This window comes from Dreissena polymorpha, chromosome 3, assembly GCF_020536995.1.
Source record: "Dreissena polymorpha isolate Duluth1 chromosome 3, UMN_Dpol_1.0, whole genome shotgun sequence".
Lineage (NCBI taxonomy): Eukaryota > Metazoa > Mollusca > Bivalvia > Myida > Dreissenidae > Dreissena > Dreissena polymorpha.
This window is the reverse complement of record NC_068357.1, coordinates 62,181,045-62,205,985: the sequence shown is the minus strand read 5'-3', so window position 1 is coordinate 62,205,985 and position 24,941 is coordinate 62,181,045. Positions and strand designations below refer to the sequence as shown.

Genomic DNA, 24,941 nt, shown 5'->3' with positions numbered 1-24,941 from the left:
TCACCACTCAAAATGTGCAGCTCCATGAGATACACATGCATGCCAAATATCAAGTTGCTATCTTCAATATTGCAAAAGTACTCATAAAATGAGCGATTTTGGCCACATATATTTGACCTCTGTCCTTGAAGGATGACCTTGACCTTTCACCACTCAAAATGTGCAGCTCCATGAGATACACATGCACGCCAAATATCAAGTTGCTATCTTGAATATTGAAATACTGCAAAAGTGTACATTAAATGAGCGATTTTTACCCATATATTTGACCTTTCACCTTGAAGGATGACCTTGACCTTTACCTTTCACCACTTAAAATGTGCAGCTCGATGAGATACATATGCATGCCAAATATCAAGTTGCTATCTTCAATATTGCAAAAGTTATTGCAAAAGTTGGCGCAAACCAACCAACAGACCAACCAACCAACAGACAGGGCAAAAACAATATGTCCCCCACTACTATAGTGGGGTACATAAAAAGCCCTTTTTATCTTTTCAAATAATTTCAAATAGGTTAAAATATGTTTAATTAATAAACATCTTTTCAGTTGTTATCTGTCACTGAATAAACATTTAGAAAACCCCTAAAAGTTTCCCTTGAAGACATATCTACAGAATCAATAATAAACAACTATCACTACTGCACCATTGATCAATAATACAGATACTGTTGTTTAGTGGGTTTAAACAAACAAATGCAATCAGCTTTTTATCATTAAATTCTCATGCCTCAAAAGAAAATCTGACATCCCAGATATCACAACAGAAATGTCAACAATACATAAAGATTAAACTGTTGTTGTTTGTTGCCACAGAATATTTACATAGGAAATATTTCAGACCATCACATGATGATGAAGTGAAATAATGTCCACTACAAGACAGATTATATAAAGGTGACCACTGAAATTGTTTTGAAAACTTCCCTCATTTTTTCCCTGACACATATTGACAAATTACCTGCAAATTGTAAATTCATACAAAATAACTATTATTTTTTATTGTCATCCATTTTAACACTTGTTAACTCTATATTCTAGAGAAAATAATAATTGTTTGGTCTTTTGATTAATTATTAGCATTACTATTATTTATTTCATTCTTATCCTCACTAATTAAAAATTAATTATTTTTCTCCGACTCAAGTTGAATGCCTTGAATGTTCCTCAAATGTTTGCCAAATGTTCACACTTCTGATGTTGATTATCATGTCTGTTTCCCCACTTTCCAGACTGATTTGCCATTCTGATAAATTGAGACATACATACCCCAGACACCACACAAATAGTTTCATGGTCCCAAGCGTCAGCATCTAAATTGAGACGGACACACTGACCTTTTTCCAAAACTATAGCTTTGGTGGACCACTGTCCTTTAAGGATACAAGCTCAGAAGTGAAAAACATTCCATCTAGAAGTGCAATTACAAACTATTTTGGATAAAAACTTATTAATCGCTGCTAGGGCTTATCATACTGTTACAGAATCCCTTTAAAATGCATGCATCATTTCCATGTGTGCAATACACGTATATACAAAAATGCATATTAACCTTTAGCTAGTAACATCATAATGAAGGAGAAAAAGATGTCCATCACTTAATTAAATCTCAAAATGAAACCTTGCAGCAATCTGTGTGTCAGGATTTGTCACAAAACTCCTTAAATGAACTTGTGCCGTTGTTGATCTTTGAGATTGGAACCATATAAGTCATCACAGGTTAACAAGAGCAAATCCATTACCATGTAGGCTTGATATTTGTAAATATATGAATTACAAGTTGACATGAGTGGTGCTTAAGTGGTGTTAAAGCTAATAAACCTATTACATGCAGCTGTTACTTTTTTATATGACTTGTATATGTATGTTTTACCAGAGGAGATTTAGGAGTGTCCTTAATTTACTGTGATCTAGTCATCAGTACATGTATCGATGCATAATATGGTTATTGAATCACCAATAACCCATATTGCTATGGATACAAAGATACAAAATCTATTGCTAGCAATGAGTGTTTATAATGCATGATATACATATTTATTTTAAATACTTAAATTTGAAGTTAAACACACATATGTTAATACATATGTAGGTTAATGTTACAGTAATCTATGTAAAGGGAACTGGTGAATTAAGACAATTATATATTTAATTATTAAATTGGTATAACATTAACTTAATTTCATCTTGACATAATAATAACAACGCACAAATAAAACTTTCAACACAATTATAGTTTAAATTTTTAAAAGTACCTGCAATTGTTGAATCTTAGTGTTATAATATTTATACAAAGTCAAACAGGTTCAAGTCCAGGTAAATATTAAATTACTACAATCTGGTCAATATGGGGAAGGTTGGCACCTTAATCAGTTTGAGAACTGCAGTATTCCCCCTTCCAACACCTTAACACCATAAGCAAAAGCTTCAACAGGTCCTCAGACACACTGCAGTGGTGTCAGGTTTAATTAGGGCTGAAATAAAATAGTTAAATGCATCAGGTATATAATTAACCCCTAGGGAGGGAGTGTGGGTGGTGATATGTAGATTGCTGGTGTGTGATAGTAGGCTACAAATGAGGTATAATAAATTCATGATGTAACAGCCGTTTGATTAACCCCTCCAAGGCTACATTCCACTATAATGCAGATTTCAGTAATCACAAGCAGGGATGGCAAAAAATGTTGTCTTTTACTGAAATCCAATATGGACTGAATGAACCTGTTAAGTGTTATACCTGTTTAAAAATGGCTGAAAAATTATTGCAAAAGAACTTCTATTTTGAGAAACATACGGTCACAATATTAACATTACCGAATTATCACTACTACAGAGTCTTATAGCAGCATGATCATCACCAAGCTTTAACATAATTTAAATATTGTATATATAAAAAAGTAATCTACATTATTTGCCACACTACTTTAAAAAAATGACCTCACTATGTTTTCATGATTGCATTACCTCAACTATAAACAAATTACTAAAAATCAAAGGAACAGAGAGGTTATCAAATATAACAAGACAAACAAACCTTAGAAAAAATGTTTGGAATGCATTTGAAAAACAGTAGAAATTATCAAAATCATCCTATAAATCATTGCATTTCAAGTGATCAAAACCACCAACACGACAATCCTAGTTCATACATGCAAACAATGTACACACCTTCAAATGCATTATAAATCCTATTAGAAATAAAACTGTACAAACTCTTGAAAAAAGTATTTGTTAAATACCTTCCCTTCACCAAATTGAAAAATTTCACCACATAATTTTATTAAAATTTATGATATCCATTCTTTAAAGAGCCCTGATATGGATTAGACATCATTTGTTTGGTTACCTATAAATCGAAAGTGCAGAGTAAACACTTACACATTTCTGATGATATCAACTTGTACACTTCTCATCTTCGTTTATGATTGGCCTCGAAAATCCATTACATAGTCAACAAAATGCATGAACACTAAGTCCACAATGTCACTCAATATTATATAAAGTCAATCATAAAGTTGACAAAATACTCAGTCCAATACTAATTCCACAAAGCCACTCAATACATATAAAGTCAATCCATTATATAGTCAATAAAGTACTTTAAGTCCACAATGCCATTCATTACATATAGAGTCACCACAATATATAAACACCATGTCCAGACTTCCACTCGATTTATAATATTTTCTATTTGTATTTTTCGCACCGTATTTTTCTTCCACAATGATGTTTACATGCCAAAAGCCTACCTAACAATGACACATTATTTACTCACGCTTGCTGGCCTGCTAAAGTTTAAATATGTCACTAATCTGGATTCTTAAATCACCATGCTCGTTTTACCATTAGGCAGTTTACTAAATTGTTTTTACCGATACAGCAAATAAGGTTTAATCCCCGTAAGAAAGTTATCATTTTGTCACTCAGCCGTTTGTTATCATTCTATCAAGTTTATTTCAGACCAGGTATTATTATAATAATTACCCAACAAAGACTCCACGTTCATAAACCACCTGGTTGCATGACGGATTCAATTACGACATAACCTCTTCTGAGTATGAAAAAGAAAAGTGCTCATCAAACACACGAAATCTTTAGCAAACACAGCTGTTCGTCTATAACATTTCAATTCAAACTTCTTTCTTTCTGACTTGCAATTCAGCAAAAAAACAGTGTTTTCTCAATTTTGTTGTCCATCACTTTTGCCTTCTTGCTGCTCACAATTATTAAAACTGATGAAAAATATGTCACAAATTTCTTCACTGAAATTAACACACACAAAAATACATTGTATTTATAGTCTTCTAAAAATATTTTTTCATAAACCTTTGATTTTTGCAGAGTATGAAAGTGTCTTACAAATAAAAACAAACTTTGGTAGTTTACAATAGTGTTCTGGCATATCAATTTCACACAAAGCCACATAATTTCCACAGCTTTTCTTATATAACATCCTCAACAAAGAAGCTATCCACACAATGTTTTCTGTTCTCAGTGGACATGTGGACTACAGCTCTAGATAAGGGTCTTGCTGATCACTGTCTGGGTAATCAGTAGAGATCAGATGAAAGCCGATCCACAGCCCATTGTCACTGCCCAGTCAATACACAATGTAGGGTGTACACTGTAGTTGGAGGGGGTTCAGTGTGATACTGTTGTGTGTGCTTCAAACTTGTATATCAGGTACAATAGTTCAAGACTCCTATCCTGCAGTTACCCCCACCCACCCCACCCCAAGATATGAATGTTGTAAGTGCCTCAAATGTTTATCCCTTTGCATGCTGGGAAATTTGTTGTCTGCTGAATTTCTAAAATGAGCATTTTCTTCATTTTTTTTTTAAAGAATACTATCAGAATAGCAAACAGTTTGGATCCTGATGAGACGCCATGTTCTATGGCATCTCATCTGGATCCAAATTGTTTGCAAAGGCCTTCAAAATTCGGTTCCAGCACTGAAAGAGTTATACCGCATGCAATAGTTTTTCTGCATAATGCTCCTTTTAAATTTACCTTAATGTTTGAGTGATGTATTAGCTTTATATTGTATTTGAAATTTACAATTTCACATTTTAACACTAAACCCTTTATTTACAGGGATGCGATGACCTGACAGGGGTGTGTGCCAATGTCACACACAGTCCACTGGTTGAAGGGATGTGATAGCCATTCATAGTCAGGTGATCAGAAACAATTAGTAGCAGATTAGCAGGTATTTGTAAAATACACAAACTATAAGCCACACAGGTATCACAGAGGAGTCAGAAAATAATAACTGTGGTTGGGTTTGCACTGACTTCCTTGGTTATGTCCATTCATTGAGTTTTAATTTAACAAGTTACTCTTTAAAAACCAGAGGGTAAGACATCTTGAAACCTGCTTGTGTTCACTATCATGAAAGAAGTTTTCAATGGGTTATACAATAATTTGTCCTTGGCCTAACAACATCATAGCAAATGCTTTATCACTTATTTATTGTTCTATCAAGTTTGATTGAAAACACACTGTTACAATAAAGTTGAAACATTTGTTATCTTCAAGCTGGTATCATTCAAAATGAAATACAGAATGTAAGCCATTTTCTAGTCCCTGATAATTTTTTTCTCCATTCTTAGTGTTGCATAAACAACTGAGATCATCATAAAGCCTCCACAGCAATACATTTTCGAATTCCCATTGCTTTTATTACAAAGTATTTATTCCACTGTAAGCCAGTTAATCAGAATGCTATGTTTTATAAAGTAAATGTTAATTACCTGCTGATGCGAATCAAATTTAAATGCATCACTACTTTAAGTGTTTTAAGACCACATTAGGGCCCACAATGTTTTTCTTTTGTTTAAATAGACTCTTTAAAATAAAACAACATTAAAGGCACTTGCTGACTGGGAAAATTATATATTTTTTAAAAAGATTTAAACACAGAATGTATGCATCATATTTAAAAAGCAAACTTAAAGGGGCCGTCCAACAGATTTTGGCATGTATTAAAGCTTGTCATTAACTGTTTTAAATGCTTTATATTGATAAATTTGAACGTTTGAACTAAAAATCTCCAGTAAAAAATAAGAATACAATTTAACAAGAAATATCTTTAAAAAAGATAAACGGCGTTGATAGTTCAATGAATGAGATCAATGATAGCGAATGCCTTTTTCTGTGCAGTTCTTAGCTGCATCACACGCAGTAAGGGATGTTACGCGGAGTTTTCGCGGCTTATTTTACATTATTACATATTGCTGGTCATAAACCTTTAGATACAAAACAGAAAACCAAAAGAAGAATGGAAGTTAAACTAAAACATATGAGTCAACCGGCCACACGCGGAGTATCCGTATTTATAGGCGCGTTCTTCAAACAAACCTGTTTTAGTGGTTTGTCGGACATTGCTATATGATTCGATTATTAACAGTTTCGAGAATCATCGCGTTCATGCTTAATACAATAGTCAATATGGTGGAATAATTATTGTGAAATTAATCTAAAATAATATTTATCATTGTATTGTTGAAAACACATAAATAATCTATTATTGACATATCTTAATTATATTGCTGAATATCTTCATTTAACATATTTCTATTCTAAGAAAATTCCAGGTCACCTAGTTCACGGATAGAGTCTTTATTATATAACGATTATTTTACTGGCTGCGAACTCCGGTGATGAACTGTATATAAACTCTGACTTTCACACACTGGCCGCGAATTGACCCGAAACCTCGAGGGTTGAAATGCAATGCATTAAAGTGAGGCCTCCCTTCCACTGCTCTTTATACTTTTACATGTTAACATGTTGACATGAATATGGAAGTAAGTACTAAATATGAGAACACAGCCTTTAGTATAAACGCTTTTGCGCTGGTAATTCTCTGAAAATAAAAGGTGCACGCACAAACTGTATTTATGTCGAGAATTGATTGTAAAACTGTTCTATCTATTGAGCCTTTTCATTAGAGATAAAATTGTTTCATGCAGTATCACAGTGTTACAAAGACGCGGATATGTTTCCAATGTTTTGGTGTTATACTCAAATCAGCCAATGGAATAAATGGAGTGTATTCATTCGTACCTAGCCGCGGGAAATTTTATTTGAATATTATTGGACACTTACAAAGGTCAGGTCAGGTGAAAAGCTGGCTTAATACAGCACGCCGAAAAAAAGAAGAAAAAACGTTAACCTCCACAGGGCTTGGACCACTGACCCCTAGAGTCATGGAAGCTTGGAGTAAAATGTCTCCCGACTTTACCACTCGACCATCCACGCTCACGTTAAATGCGGAGGTATTTTTTAGCTTTATAAGCAATCCTCGTAGTTTCCCAAAATATCGATTCGCGTTGAGCGACGCTTTAATCTGTTGGACAGTCCTTTTAAAGGCAAAGTAAATGTTTAAAATATTTGTCTGTTTTTTGGATAATCATCAATTGAAATACAAAATATACAAAAGCATTACAATAAATAATTTACATAAACGTGTATTCCAACAAAAACGTCTAACTCATAAATTCAAAGGCATGCGAGGTGTAGTCTTAGAGCGTTAACTTTTGCTTCTGGAGGTCTAGGGTTTGAGCAACACGGAAGGAACACTTTTTTGTTTCATGTTTTTCCTAGTCATTAAAATTATCTTAATATATTCCAATAATCAAAGCTATGTTGGTAAAGTCACTTTTATTAATGACACTTGTAAAAAAATACTAAAAATGTAAGAACAGGTCCCTGTAAAACAAGAAACATGACAATGTAACAAAACAAAATAGGGTTTTAAACTTTACGTTAATAACTTATATAACCATTTACCACTTAGTTAGGTATTTTCATGCATTTGTAGTCCCTCAGAAATATTTATATTTAAGACCTTTCTTACTCAGTTCAACTTTAAGGCTTCATTTCCAACCCTTAGATACTGATGAGCAGCAAATAGCATAAAACCTGAGCAGACTAGGAGTTACTTTCAGGCTGTTCTGGTTTTATGCTGTTTGGACATACCATATGGTAGCCATTTTCACTTTGCTTCTGAGTGGGAAAGGGTTAAAGTAATTGGGCAATCATAAGCTCAATCAGCAATTCAGCATGTAAGCTATCTACACTATAAATTACAGATCAATATCTGAACCATACAAACTTAAGTTTTGGAGTGGAAAACAGTATTTCTATTTCAAGAAACAGTGACTTTTCACATTACTGGTCCCAAATGCAATTCCAATGTATGTCTGCATGTCAATTACCATCATAATATACACTATCAGAAAAATACCCTCCAAAAAATCAAGCAATTGACAGGTGACAGGTTTTCTTTTTATAAGAAACTGTGATTTGATCTTTACCAAACTGGGGTAAATGGAACCCCAATCATGGTGTAAATGAAAGCAATATAAACCTAAAATGCCATCACAATAAAAACTCATTTTATTGAGCTTTGAGGGGGACATTTTAAGTAACGGTGACCTTAACCATTATCCAAGACTTGTTAATGTAAACTAAAGTTTTTGAAGGGAAACAGGCTTCTATTTTGCTGTTTGCCAGACATGCATATCCCAATTAAGGATTGTCAATTTGGATTAAAATGTGGTTAATAACCAGGATTTTTAACTTCATTAAAAGACTGCCTGGTTAACAACCCAATGACAGCTATTTTTGCAGGGTACATTTTAATTGGGATTAAAACTGCTTTGCCATCAAATAAAACATTAAATTGAACAAACATGTCTGCAATGCAGAGCTTTACAAATACCAGTGCAACAGCTGATTGAGGTCTAGACATTGTAGTGTATTTGAGGTTATGAAAGCATAATCTGAGTCAATCATTGTTGTCGATCTGAGTACACAATCAGTAATGTCCCAATGACCTAGTTTTCAATGTTATTTATAAAATGAATAATCAATTACCATAAACAGGTAGAATTCAAAATATCTACACAACAATCTAAAGTTTGTTCAATGTAATTTGTGTCCACCTGATGTGATCCCAACAAAATAACACCCGGACTGGTAATGAAAAGTCTTGATTTACGACTTAAACATCCTTTACACTTTTATTCTTCTCCTATTTTCTAAAGCGATTATAATGGAAATAAATCATTGAAAGCAACTATCTTCAAAAAACACAACAATACTGCCTTGTTTATCCACAGAAGAACCGTTGACAATTCTTATACAATCATGAATCCCTGCTGTGCTATTTGTAGTTCAATAGGCCTTTAAGTGCCATCTCTGCAATTATTTTAGGTATGGAGACATAATCCAGCCTTGCCAACATGCCATCAAAACTTATCAGTCTAAAATCTTTATCACACTGCATTGTTACATTGTAAAGGCAGATGAAGACTGTATAAAGGACAGTTTTAGATGAACATTTCGGCATTAAAAACTGCTAAAGTAAGCTGCTTAATGCAAATCTGCAAACATAAAAAGTTGAATAACGATTTCACACACAACCAGAGCCCATTATAAATAGCTATTTTTTCCTTTTTGTGTGATTTATTTGTTGTTGCTTACAAGAGGGCAAAAGGCCCTGAGGTGCTCACCTGAGGCCAAAAGTAAGTAAACTGTTATGATCAAGTAGTGTTCACCACTGGTTTCCAAACAAATGTATAGGGAAATTTACATCCCAATACCTTGCAGCCATTTTTTTCTCACAAACCAACATCATTTTTGAACCCAACCAAGATATCATAACAACTCAATTAGTTGCTCTAAGCAGGTTTCACAATGAGTGGGTCAAAAATATTACTTCTACTAGAGTTTTCAAGTGTTTAATTTCATGTAGACCCCTTATACAAAAATGCCCAGCCTCATTGTGGCATGTTTTGGAATGGAGGAACCATACCTCCATTAGCTGAGTGTTCACAAGCTTTTTCTGTATGTTGACCTAGTGACCTAGTTTTTAAACCCATGTTACCTCATATTGAACTCCAGCTGATATCCCAGGAACAATGGCTTGGACCAAGTTTCATGAAGAGTGGGTTACAAATATGGCCTCTAGAGCGTTCACAAGGCAAAAATGTTGACAACACACTACAGACAAACAACAACAGACAAAGTGCAAAGGCCACAACTCATCATCAGTACAGTGTAATCAGATGAGCTAAAAATACACTTCCATGCATGTGGCAGTCTTGTCTTGGTTAAATGAAAATTTGTTTTCTTCAGGCAGAATTCTTCAATTTAGATTTTTTTCCATTAAACTAAAGACTAATCTGACCTTACAAGCTTTAGAAATTTCCTTATGTCAAACCTTTTATACTTGAAATCGATAAAGCAAAAGATTTCCAGATTCAGACAGCAATATCTAAATGCAACACTTGTTAAGAATTCAGCTCACTTACCATAAAGAGACAGAAGCAATTGTCTGGTCGGAAATCTAATCTGTACATACTCAAGAGACGTTACTCACTGCCAATCATAAGCAGCAAAATTCTGTCATTAGCAGACCAAGTCGATAGACATAATAAGTGCTGTGTCTAAAAATTGTGTCCAAAAAACTCAGAAGCAGAAAATATTGTTGCTTAGGAACATAACAATTTACAGAATACATCTGCAGAATATCGCATGATTACTTCAAAATCCTTTTACAGTTTTATGAAGCAAAACCATTCTTCCCACAAACCTTCACTCAAGGGTAGAATAGGCAGTCATTTATTTATTACAAGAAATGTCAATGAATTAAGAGCAATTTGTATCATTTGCAAAATATTTTATTGCATATTATTTTTTTTTAAGTTTTAAAAAATCCCTACAAACATTCAAAATCCAAAAGCATGCAATTTTAAACCATTATGCATAATTATCATACTAATGTAATCTTTTCTATGAAATAACACCACCATTATGATGATCACTTAACGCTGTCTGACAAAAGAGTACATGCATATTAACATTCAACAAGTCTCCAATTCCACACTGAATCCATACACAATGTTTGTAATTATCATCAAGTTCTCTACCAAATAGCACCCACAATTTTCATAACCATACCACTGGTGACATACATAAACATCCAATAAGTCTCATATTCTAAACTGGATCCACAGAAAATGATCATGCTAATCAACAGATTTCTTATAAAAGCATCACCTTATACAGTTTAAGCATTTATAATTACCCTTATACTCACACCATACCAATTAGTCTGAATGGATCTGACTATAACAAGCCTATTGACACCTGTTATCCCCAACTGTGCCACAGGGCTAGTGTGACATGACAACACCAGTAACCATTATACAGACTTCAATTACCAGAGATGACATTTTAAACTGGAAATGGGCACCTGATCCACAGCCTTTTGATGTTTTCTTCACAGGGAACACAGTCTACAGACTATCAGATTGCTTTTTTGAAGTTGACAAAATATGGTAGAAAACTTTGTGGCATAGTATATAGGTACAATATCTATGCCAACTTGCAGGCATAACAATATTATCCCATTTGTCAGCGAAAAAAGACCAAAGAAACATGTTCACCAACATCAATGTTTCCCAGTTATGGCTTATGCTTATAATGCAAAACATAAACATTGAAGTGTTTTGTTTATAAAAAAAAGACATCTTCCCTCATATTTTTTTTTATAAAATAGATTTTTGTCATGGTTATAAAAAACAGTTTGTGAACAAGATCACATCAATTTGCATTATCACACAAACATATGATAATAGACCATAAATCATATAAAAATCTAAAAGGCATAATAAATCACAGTAAGGTACGTTTATATGCTGGCTGTAAGGCAACTAATCTTTGTCTCCCTTCAATATTGTGAGAACTGTTGCTGAAAATCATAAATGTTTGCAAGTTTGACAAGGCTGGGGGCCATTGCCCTTGAGCAGTTTATAAATGTTAATGAATTTTCTAGCATTTGGATAATGGGCAACCAGCAAGCTACAACACAAATCATAATATGATAAAATGATTTAGATATATGAGAAGAATCAAATAATATTTTTTTTAAATAATAAGACTTGCTGGGTGTAAGGCTAGATTGAAATTTTTATTAATCTAAAGTATTTGAATCTCTGACCCGATTTTTAGGCAAATAATTATTGACAAGCAAAATAATTATTCCAGAATTTATATCTTAATCATTAAATGCCAGAATAATCATGGTTATTTGAATATTTAACAAAATGCCTACTAAAGCAAGCTATTGAACCACATTTTCATTAAAATTGTACACCTTGGTATTGCTCCAACTAGCCCCAAAAGCGATTCAAAGCTTAGGAAATTCATTTCATCTTCCTGCATACACAATTTCAGAGATTAAATTTCCATCCAAACTTAAGTTATTTAGTTAATACTGTTTATCTATTTTAGTAAAAATTACCTTGAACTTGCCCTGTATACAATCCCAGTCTAGGCCTTAATGCAAGTTTTAATATCCAACGTTCATAAAGTTTGGTCACTGCAAACTAAAGTTATTGACCCTAAATGACCTGTTTAATGCATACTGTCAGCCATACCTTAATCTAACAACCAGCCTTTTCAACTTCATTTAAAAAACACACATTAAAAACACATTTTATAGATATAAAGATGATGAAAACAGAAAAATCATTAACCATAGTCCTCCTTGAATTAAATGTCAGGTGACTTTGACATAAATTTGCTAGCTATACAGGGTCAGATCTAGTCTCCAGCACAGATAATTAACTACTGGATAATCTAGATCTCAGCACAGGTTCCTAATATTATGTACTTGATACCATAATTAAAGACTCTCCCTAACTGGTTGTCATGCGTCATGCAGAGATTGGCCTTTACTTTCAACATAGAATTGAACATGCTTTTTATTATACCTCACTTTTATTCACAATGCTAAACTCCCATAGGCCATCGTGACATAGAAATACTGTCAGACCCAGCGGGAATAAATTTACTGTCCAAAATATACTGTATCCCGCTGCCATAGCAATCATGTGCAACCAGCGGGAAAAAAATTTACTGACAAAAAATACTGTATCCCGCTGCCTTAGCAATCACGTGCAGAATGTTCGAAACTTATACCTTATATTAACTTATTCGCGCATGCGCAGTACGCAGTTTTGCCTTCCGTTGTATTTGGATAATTAAAATATTGATTGCAGCTGAAACTGTGCTGTAAAATAGATTAATGCCATTATTTAAGCTTTGACAGGAGTCATAAAAAAATTCAATTTAATATAAACGACACGCTTACCTAAATGGCAACTTTAATTCAATGCAAATAACAATAAAATTACAACGATATACACTTCCAGTGTCTGTTCTTAAGATGTTATGCATGACAAACACTCAATCCAATATACGTTTGGATTCGTTCGATGCTTTAAACAAATATTTTACTGTTAAAAACAAGATGTGTTTGTGAAACACAATGTCCCCCTATATGATGTTTGACCTTGTAAGATGACCTTGACCTTGTGAAGGATGACCTTGACCTTTCACCACTCAAAATGTGCAGCTCCATGAGATACACATGCATGCCAAATATCAAGTTGCTATCTTCAATATTGTAGAAGTATTCATAAAATAAGCGATTTGGGCCACATATATTTGACCTCTGACCTTGAAGGATGACCTTGACCTTTCACCACTCAAAATGTGCAGCTCCATGAGATGCACATGCATGCCAAATATCAAGTTGCTATCTTCAATATTGCAAAAGTATTTATAAAATAAGCGATTTGGGCCACATATATTTGACCTCTGACCTTGAAGGATGACCTTGACCTTTCACCACTCAAAATGTGCAGCTCCATGAGATACACATGCATGCCAAATATCAAGTTGCTATCTTCAATATTGCAAAAGTATTCATAAAATGAGCGATTTTGGCCACATATATTTGACCTCTGACCTTGAAGGATGACCTTGACCTTTCACCACTCAAAATGTGCAGCTTCATGAGATACACATGCATGCCAAATATGAAGTTGCTATCTTCAATATAGCAAAAGTTATTGCAAAATGTTAAAGTTGGCGCAAACAGACAGACCAACAGACAGACCAACAGACAGACCAACAGACAGGGCAAAAACAATATGTCCCCCACTACTATAGTGGGGGACATAAAAACACCACTTCCATAGTGTTGTCCCCAAATGTTTCGTCACCGAAATGACGTCACACGAGTACGTCATAAATTGCGTAATCAAGTGATGAAAATAAAATACGGAAAGCTGGTTCGGTAATATATTTTTTTAAAGATATAATTTAGGACTAAGAAAATTGATGGGATAACTCGATTACTAAGTCTGTGCCAAATAAAACGAAGTTCATTTTGCTCGGCCCGAAAATCTGAACCATTCAACATATTAATGGTTGTTTATTGCTGAAATTAAATAGATCTACAATTAATGAATATTAAAATTGTTCCTGGTTCATATAAATTGTTCATGTTTGAATAGTTTGTTCGGTATAATAAAAAAAATATTACATGTCTGACAGGGTGACAGTAAATTTGTCAACTTTCGGAAAAATACTGTCAACCTTGGCTTCGCCTCGGTTGACAGTATTTCCTCAAGTTGACAAATTTACTGTCACCCTGTCAGACATGTAATATTTATATAATGTACAGACAGTGATTCCAAAAAATGTAATATAACATCATTATCCCCACTTTTTTCGGAGAAAAAGTGAGGATATTGTGGTGATGTGCGTCTGTCCGTCCGTCCTGGCCACCTGCTCCTCCTACACTATAGGCACTAGAACCTTGAAACTTTCATACATGGTAACTTTGAGCATATGTGCGACGGTGACTGTGACGGAATTTTGATCTGACCCCTGGGTCAAAAGTTATGGGGGTTGGGGCGGGGCGGGGCAGGGTCAGAGATTTTCACTCATTTTTTGAAGTTATTTTACATTAACTTCTTCATTTCTGCACCGATTTTCTTCAAATTGATACTGAGCCACTCGTATGACAATACGGTCAATCTCAACTATGCATGGCCCCATTACCAACCCTGGGGCGCCCCGGCCACATAGGCCATGCCCACCCAAAATTGCCTTTTACATAATAATTTCTTCATTTCTACACTGATTCACTTCAAATTGATACTGAACCTCTCTTATGACAATACGGTCAATCTCAGCTATGCATGGCCCAATCTCCAACCCTAGGGCACCCCGCCCACATACGCCACGCCCACCCAAAATTGCCTTTTACTATAATTTCTTTATTTCTACACCGATTCACTTCAAATTGATACTGTACCTCTCTGATGTCAATACGGTCAATCTCAGCTATGCATGGCCCCATTACCAACCCTGGGTCACCCCGCCCACATAGGCCATGCCCACATAGGCCACGACCACTCAAAATTGTCTTTTACTATAATTTCTTGATTTCTTTACCGATCCACTTTAAATTGATACTGAACCTTTCTTATGACAATACAGTTAATCTCAACTATGCATGGCCCCATTTCCAACCCTGGGGCGCCCCGCCCACATAGGCCACGCCCACCCAAAATTGCCTTTTACTATAATTTCTTCATTTCTACACCGATTCACTTCAAATTGATACTGAACATCTTTTATGACAATAAAGTCAATCTCAACTATGCATGGCGCCATTACCAACCCTGGGGCGCCCCGCCCACATAGGCCACACCCACCCAAAATTGCCTTTTACTATAATTTCTTCATTTCTACACAGATTTACTTCAAATTGATACTGAACATCTCTTATGGCAATACGGTCAATCTCAACTATGTATGGCCCCATTACCAACCCTGGGGCGCCCCGCCCATAATAGGGTGGCACCCACCCAAAATTGTCTTTTACTACAAGTTCTTCATTTCTACACTGATTCACTTCTAATTGATACTGAACTTCTCTAATGACAATACGGTCAATCTCAACTATGCATGGCCCCATTACCAACCCTGGGCCCCCCTGGGTCAAACATGCGGTTTGGGGATACGCGTCGGCCTCTGCCGCGCCATTTCTAGTTAATTGTATGTTATGACGCTAAATCATTACATGTAAAAAACGAGAAATGTGTTTGTCAGAAACACAATGCCCACTAATGCACTGCTTTTTGCTCTTTTTTTTACCTTTGCCCTTGAAGGATGACCTTGACCTTTCATCACTCAAAATGTGCAGCTCCATGAGATACACATGCATGCCAAATATCAAGTTGCTATGTTCAATATTTCAAAAGTTATTGCAAAACTTTATTGTAAGGTTAAAGTTTTGGTGTTTTTTTTTACCGTTGACCTTGAAGGATGACCTTGACCTTTCACCACTCAAAATGTGCAGCTCCATGAGATACACAAGCATGCCAACTATCAAGTTGCTATGTTCAATATTTCAAAAGTTGTTGCAAAACTTTTCTGTAAGGTTTAAGTTTTGGGACAGAATGACAGACAGACAGACAGACAGACAGACAGACAGACAGACAGGCCAAAAACAATATACCCCTGATCTATTGATCCAGGGGCATAACAAAATTATTCCTTCATCAAATTTCACAGTATTTTTCTAGTGTGAAAAATTTGAGAATTGGAAACAAAATGTTCTGTAAATGCTTACTATTAAAGACATCAACCATCACTGTAACATTTAAATAAAAATAACTATAAATTTCTATGCTCAACAGTTCAAAGCATATACACAAATTATAATTAACACAAAACCTGTTATATTTGCTTCTGCAGGTCATGACAACAACCTTGCTCCTAAGAACACCTGCTTATTTCATTAATTTAATAGTATGTTTTGAGACCAATAACAAAAAATGCAATCAATGAAATAGTGATATTATTCAGATGCAAAAACAACAGTCATAATCTTTTTGCAAATAAATCTGGCAACTGTCAATATTTTTATCACCATCTCTGACAGCAATATGTCCTAGGTGACACAACAATAAATCCCAATTAGTCATAAAGCCCCATTTATATTGGTAAGTTAATGGCGTACCTTTTGTGGCTACAGTTCACACAAACTCATCAGGCCAGTTTGCGGCCTATAATCCTTTGATCATTAAAATTATTCACCTTTATTGCATACAGAGGAACTGGCGTAACTTGCCAACTTGCCGTAGATGAGTCTTTATTACAGTTTTATACTTATTCTATTCACCTTATTTTTTGCTTGACAAAAATTCTGATCAATGTTGGCGACAGTCTGCTCTTCAAACAATGGCCTAAAGGAGCTTGTAAAAACCACAACTTACGTAGAAACTCATCCGCCTTTGTGCGCAGAGATTGAACACATAACGGACTCACTATCTCCTGAACGCACTCACTCAACCAATAAATTGCTTATTTGTCTCTATGCATAAGACTTATATCCTGTACCACATCATATAAATTCAACAAAATGAATAATATGGGTTGTTTATTTAGTCATGAATAAATATTGGCATGTTTGAAAACCAGCCATCGGTTGCTTTCATTTTGTACAATAGCATATCATTGATTTGAGATTTCATACACACAATTTGCCTTGACAAAGATTCAATAAAAATCTTGACATGATGTTTATTTTGGCCATAAATTAAAATAATCTATTATGATGCATCAATCAATTTATACTTTTCAATAAATTCAACAATGCAACAAAGAAAATACTTTGCAATGAGCTTGGTTACCTCAGCATAAAATCCTGCTAATCCAAATAGATCACTTTCTAAGTGACACTATCACATTAAATGGCTGGTCATCAATATTTTTGTGGTATCATTTTTTTTCTGTAATCTCAACAAAGCAGTAACGGGACGTTGTCATTTATTTCACTTCAATATCCTTTGTTTTGCTATGAAGCCAACATTTGACAATCTTAGGTTGACATCCCCCAGTAACAAAATTAATATGTCTCCACCACTAACCTCTGACAGCCAGGTATTTTGGAAGGTGACACCATGATAAATACTGTGGCCTACTTTTACTATCTCCATTTCAGCACTTACAGCAGTTTGTCATTCTGATGTCACTGTTTGACTTGAAAATGATACCCAGAGACAAATGTGAACATAATTCTTAATTTTCATTTCATGCAAAAACATGCATTACACCATGCAAACAGTTGAGTCCTATAACTGACATGTAACTGAGATAATACTGTAGCAATAATAAATTAAATCCTTTTGCATTCAAGTGGCTTCTAACTTACAAAATGTAAGTTCCAAAGTCACACAAGTAATATAATATACTGATAGTTATGAATAATAAAACATTCAAGACAATTGTATGTGATAACATGTACAAACTTTATCCAATACATATCCAAACATGTGTCGTTTTCAAACTATTGCAAACCAGTCTGCAAACTTGCATGTGAAATCCTCCAATACTGTCTGTGAGGAATATTTTATTCAAAGCATCATGGAATGTTCAATACTAATAATATAATCTTAGACTTAAATGACCAATAAATTGTGCAAAACGTGCAGTCCATTAGCTAAAGGGAGGAAGATGCAATCAAGATGCATTCAATAATTTGATCACAATGACATAATTTTTTTTTTTTTTGGAATATCCATCTTATTTTTGTGGATTTCAACTTCATAAGATAGTGGGACATTATACACTTATTTCATGGATGCGCGGTAAACAGTCAAAACTGTTTCCCAAGGTATCAGGGATGACTTTGGTACTGTTGCCTGTGGTCGATAGGCCGAGGGCAACCGTTCCAAATGTCAGCCCTGATACCGAGGGACAACAGTTTTGACAAGCATCCATGAAATAAGTGTTTTATTACCTAATCAAATTTCCAACATAGAAATAACAGCAAACTAACTTTTTATTTACACACAACAGTAATCAATAAAATAAATAATTTTGACTGTTTAACTGTAAAATGTTGTCTTTTTTTCTACGAAATGACGTCATTTTTTCAGCTGGCAACAGTTCAAACTGTTGACCGGTCAACAGTTCGATATTCACTGGTAACAGTTTAAAACATTGCAAATTTCTTTTTCGACGAGGAAATAGCAAAAAATAATTATTTATCATTTATATAAGACATCAGGTAATAATTTGCATCGTGAAACCATTAGTAATGTGGTTAAAGTGTTGCCCCTGAGATAAGCCTGTGAAAACCACATAGGCTAATCAGAAACAACACTTTCTGCTAATGAATTTTTCATTTTGAACCTTTGCATGCTGGGAAATTTGTCGTCTGCTAAATTGTCGTCTGCTGAATTTCTAAAATTAGCATTTTCTTCAATTTTGTTAAAAGAATACCATCAAAATAGCAAACAGTTTGGATCCAGATGAGACGCCACGTTCTGTGGCGTCTCATCTGGATCCAAACTGTTTGCAAAGGCCTTTCAAATTCGGTTCCAGCACTGAAAGGGCTAAGGAAGTCTCTTCCAAGAGGACATGTTCTCCCTGATTGGTAAGTGCAGACTGCACAGGCTAATCTGGGACAAAACTTTGAAAACATGCATTAAGACCCGTTTTCTCTGAGCAGGGCTCATATATATATATATATATATACACAATTATAAAATCTTCCTTATGGAAAGTAAATTAAACATGTGGCACACAGAAAAAGGCAAATGGCTCTACCTGTTGCAGTCAGAATGGACACTATTTATATGGCTATAAATGGTAAAGGACAGTAATGTTATTCTGTTAGGGGTACCAATCAATATGGTGATATTTTTTCTTTTACTTTACATACAATTACACCTGCCATTGTCAAGATGTCCTAAACATAGATTAAGGGAAAAAAATACAAGCTTGAACAAAACAAATGCACAAAACAAACAAACTCGCAAATTATATTGAATCTTATCAATTTAGTACATGAAATTGAACACTAATTTGAAATGTGAATCTGCTTACCCATGCGTGCGCACATGTTTGTTGCGTGCAGGTGGGGGCTGCCCCTGGTCTGTATAAGGTAGGTCGCAGAACTCTGCCAATAGAAGGTCGAGGTCATTGGTGATGTTGTTGAGCATCTGAAAACACAACAAGAAAAAAAATCCTGAACATGCCAAGAAGAACAAGCAAATTCGTTGAATTGATAATCATTATCCCCCGCCAATATACTTCTGGACACAAAAGTTTTCTTGACAGATGGACAATGCCAATGTGCATCATCCTCTTATCCATATATATACTCATACCAAGTTTCAATGAAATCCGTCAAAGCACTTCCAAGATATGGCTCTGAACAAACAAAAAAGCATTTTTTCAAGATACGAAAGGCCATAACTCCGTTATTATCCGATGGTGTACAATGCCATTTGGCGTGCATCCTCCTCCTATCCATATATATATACTCATACCAATTAAGTAACTTTTCAAATTTCAATGAAATCCGCCAAAGCACTTCCCAGATATGGCTCCGGACACACAAAAGCATTTTTTCAAGATACAAAGGGCCATAACCCCTTTATTAATAGATGGTGTACAATGCCATTCGCCGAGCATCATCCTCTTTTCCATATATATATTGGCATACCAAGTTTCAATGAAATCCGCCTAAGCTTCCAAGATATGGCTCCGGACACAAAATTGCTGGACAGAGGGACAACGCCAAAACAATATCCCTCTGCCTATGGCGCGGTTGCGAGTTAGGTAGGAGAAATTGCTTTTCTGGCGATACCAACACAATCTGTTGGAAGTTAAAACATTCTTAGCATGTATGTAGATCAGCCTTTTGGGCTTGCAATCAAATGAACAAAGAGGCAGCATTCTTGTCCAGCAATGTGATTAAATAATGCATCATTATGACAATCAATACAATGACTACATGTAATATTTTGACATTTAACACATTATTTAATTCAGATTGATATGTGCACAGGCAGAAGAAAAAAGTTACTAACAATCACTTGGTTAGAATGGCCAATAACGTCAATTACTTTGGGACCAAGATTAGAGTGCTGCTTTAAGAAAAGAAACAACATAGAGACCACACTGGGTAAATGATTTCATTTTCATTTTAATGACGCATTCTGCATCACGACATACATTAAGAGAGCACTTAATAGTTCACATATGACATTGATATACCGCTGTTGTATGTTAATTGTTATTTTCTAAGCTGTCAGCAAAACCGAAGCATAGATGCAGAAGATTTATATATATTTACCAGCATTTACATTTAGAATCATGACACATGAGGTACAGGTGGGGGGCATGGCTAATAAATTGGACCAACATTTTAAAGATTTACAACATATATATTAATGCAATCTCCTTGGGCAATGCATCATATTTGACTATGTTGGATATTCAAATCAAATTGCAATAATTATGCAGATTGTGTTTACAAACTTTCAAGATTAATGATAGCTAAAGCAATTATGTTAACTCTTTCAGTGCTGGAACCGAATTTTGAAGGCCTTTGCAAACAGTTTGGATCCAGATGAGACGCCACTTAACGTGGCCTCTCATCAAGATCCAAACTGTTTGCTATTCTGATAGTATTCTTTCTAAAAATACGAAGTAAATGCTAATTTTAGAGATTCAGCAGACGACATTTTAGCAGACGACAAATTTCCCAGCATGCAAAGAGTTAACCAGACAATATCAGCAGATGATATCAGGGATATCTCTCATCAGGATGGTCAGTCAACACAAAATTGAATTCTCAAGTGGTCCATTAATAAATTATCTTGTCTTCATAGACAGTTTAACAGTAGATATCTGGTATAAGCTTACATTAAAATTAAGTAGATTTTAAATTTTAGTAAACATTAAGTGAACATTTTAAGAGGGTACGTACCAACATTAAAATGGAACCAAGCGTTTAAACACATAGTTGCCAGGCCTGGTTGTTGCATGGTCTTATTAAAGTGACAAAACTGATCTGGTGAATGATCCTGACCTTGAACAAGCCAAACTCACTCCTGCTTTCTGGTCTTTAATAATGACATAAACATTACTTTTTTAGCAAAGATTCGTGGAAATCCTTCAATATAACTTATGGCCAAGATGATATGGAGCTGGCCAAACAATCTCATCAACAAGAATCAATGTCATTCCTATATTTCATCTTATTTTGCAGCTGGGTATTAAAGATTAAACTATTTTACTTTTAAGTCTCACAATTGTGGCTCCATGACAAGTTATCCAAAACAATGTTCTACCACATTTGGCATGGTTTCACATCAACCAAAAAATTTCAAGTTACTGTTTGATAAAATGATTAATTTTGGGTTTCAGTGTTTTCAAAAACACTTGTATACTAAAAGTCAGCCAGTGTATTTATTATTTAGGTAATAGCATCTTAATGTGGTATTTTATCATCATGGGAAAAATATAAGAGCTGTAGTTTGATATTTGAATTAAACTGCTCAAGGAATTGAATTTAAATACTTAACTATTTTTAATTAAAAAGTTCTTCCAAATCCTTCAAGTCTGAGAATGGACAAGTATATGTGACTGTATGCCCTGAACTACTTACCCCTTTACCACTTAGATATGTATTTTGATGCATGTGTAGTCCCTTAGAAAGTTAAATTAATTACAGACCTTTCTTACAAGATTCAAGTTTTAAAGGATTCATTTCCAATCCTCAGATACTGATGAGCAGCAAACAGCATAAATCCTGAACATACTGTGAGTTACTTGCAGGCTGTTCTGGTTTTATGCTGTTTGCACATACCCATTTTCACTTTGATTCTGAGTGGGAAAGGATTAATATTCAACTTTTTTATAATCATAGATGTAAGCTGACAACTGTCCATTATGCAGCACCAAAGACTGTTAGATACTCAACATGACAGACAAATTGAAGCATATACCGAGGTATAATGTATCTTACAACAAGCGATGTGTTTGTGAAACAATATGTCCCCATATATTAGACCTTAGACCTTGTAGGATGACCTTGACCTTTTACCACTCAAAATGTGCAGCTCCCTGAGATAAACATGCATGCCAAATATCAAGTTGCTATCTTCAATATTGCAAAAGTGTACATTAAATGAGCGATTTTGACCCATTTATTTGACCTTTGACCTTGAAGGATGACCTTGACATTTTACCACTCAAAATGTGCAGTTCCACGAGATACACATGCATGCCAAATATGAAGGTGCTATCTTCAATATTGCAAAAGTTATGGCAAAATGTTCAAGTTGGAGCAAACAAAGCAACAAACCAACAGACAGGGCAAAAATAATATGTCCCCCACTATAGTGGTGGGGGACATAAAAAAACATTGATGCATACTTTTTAATTTTTCGCTAGAATGACATCACATAAATGTTCTAAATTAATAAACGTGTACATGGGGCTTGCACTCAATGGTCTTGTCCTCCCGCTTACTTGGTCTAACTGATATTTTTTTTAACTTTTATGTGACAAATACTGCATTGTGACTTATTTATTCTTCAAGAGCTCCCCTCAGAACAAATATAAACATAAATCATGGAGAGATTAGTAGATCACCATGATATTTATCCTAGACAACAAAACACAACACACACAAAGAGACAGTATATCAACATTTTGTGATCTACTGCAACACCCTATCTCCACCAAGTGAACACTGGTAGCAAGTTTCAGGTTACTTCATGATGTATGGTGCTGGTTTTTGTGGGTTTTGAGTGTTTTACTGTACACAATAGCCCAGGAGACTGTATGACTGAGCAGAGATAGCCTTGTGGTGACAGCGTGACCCAAGTGACACAGTGAGGTCACACCAGCTTTATCTGTCACGCAATCTGGTGAAAATCGTCTTATTCATATATATGAAATAGGCATATGAATCCATGGCAACCTATTAAGGCTATCAACTCACTGAAAATAATGAACAAAATATTTTCTCCATATAAAGCAAGGTCTTAAAAGATTCTATAAATGCATTAGTACCGGAGACAATTTGTGGACTTAGACTAACACCATGTTGAGATGTAAAACATTACAATCCAAGGCTATTGAAGCTGAAGCTAATCATGACACCAATATAACCCAGTGGGCCAATCAAAATGAGAGGATTTCAAACACCAAATTCAACCAACCAGAGCAACCACAATTCATGGCTGGCTGAAATTTCAGTACAATTGCAAGCACTTTGACCTGGTAGCTGTCTTCCTATAACCTTAACATGATAATGCATAACATGCACAATTGACTAACATTTTTCAAACGCATACTAAGAAACCAATCCAGCTATGCTGGTTCAAGTCAAATCTCTGTGTTGAGTTTTCAAACATGCAGCAATATTTCAGGACAGAAAATTGAGAGAGACCCACTAAAATATGTGGCCGTTTTACAGATTTCTTGTGAAAACTTTATTTGTCCACAACTCTGTACAAGAATCAGGGTGGTAAAAAGTGACTTAAATGTTATTTCCTAACCTTGCAGCAACCACAATTATTATAGATGGATGAATATCCCAACCATTGGGACAGCATTATAAAACCTAAGACCTGATAATTCCAGACTTGGCCTTGGTTGCTCAGCTAGCAGTGTTTATTTACACTTCATTTAAATCCAATCTCCATGTAATTGGGTGCAAACCTGTTTGTGGTTGAAGATTTGTTTGCTCTAATGACCTTAGGTTTCACATTAGGTTAGACTTGTTTCCTCAATTCATTTCTGATTGTTCAGTTTGTGTTTCATTGTTTTCAAAAATCACTTAAATTTCCTGAATTATGGCTAATTGGCCAGGTAAGTGAAATAAAAGCCATTTATTTTGAACAATTAATTTTTTCTTCTAATTCTCGCCAGATTCAAAGCTTTTGCCCGTAATAAATTAAAATGACTCAAATTTGTAATTACTTTACAGGAAACAAAAAAGACAATGATACAAGTTTTTTTGGTCATATACATGTTGAAGATTATCAGAACTTTAGTTACAATGATTTTTGACAAATGAATTACAATGTGTGGCAATAACATGAGAACTACATCAATGCATTATATTACTGTAAAATCACCAAAAACCAGCCATTCTGAACTGCAGAAAAAAACATAAACATGATGTTGTCCAAAAGAAAAATTACTGCTTTGTTTGCCAATAAACAAAACATTATGTGGAATTCATTATTTATCC

At 34.8% G+C, this 24,941-nt stretch overlaps 1 protein-coding gene across 4 annotated transcripts in view; it reads right to left on the bottom strand.

Moving 5' to 3' along the window:
• Nucleotides 1-24,941, bottom strand: part of LOC127874427 (uncharacterized) — an 82,814-nt gene that overhangs the window by 24,211 nt on the left and 33,662 nt on the right. For 3 of the 4 annotated variants that reach the window (XM_052418740.1, XM_052418741.1, XM_052418739.1), the window contains exon 2: nt 19,772-19,887. In XM_052418740.1, coding sequence (XP_052274700.1) covers nt 19,772-19,887 — 116 coding nt within the window. Of the gene's footprint in view, nt 1-3,379; nt 3,936-19,771; nt 19,888-24,941 lie in introns of those variants that run through there. The other variant, XM_052418742.1, reaches the window with a different exon arrangement.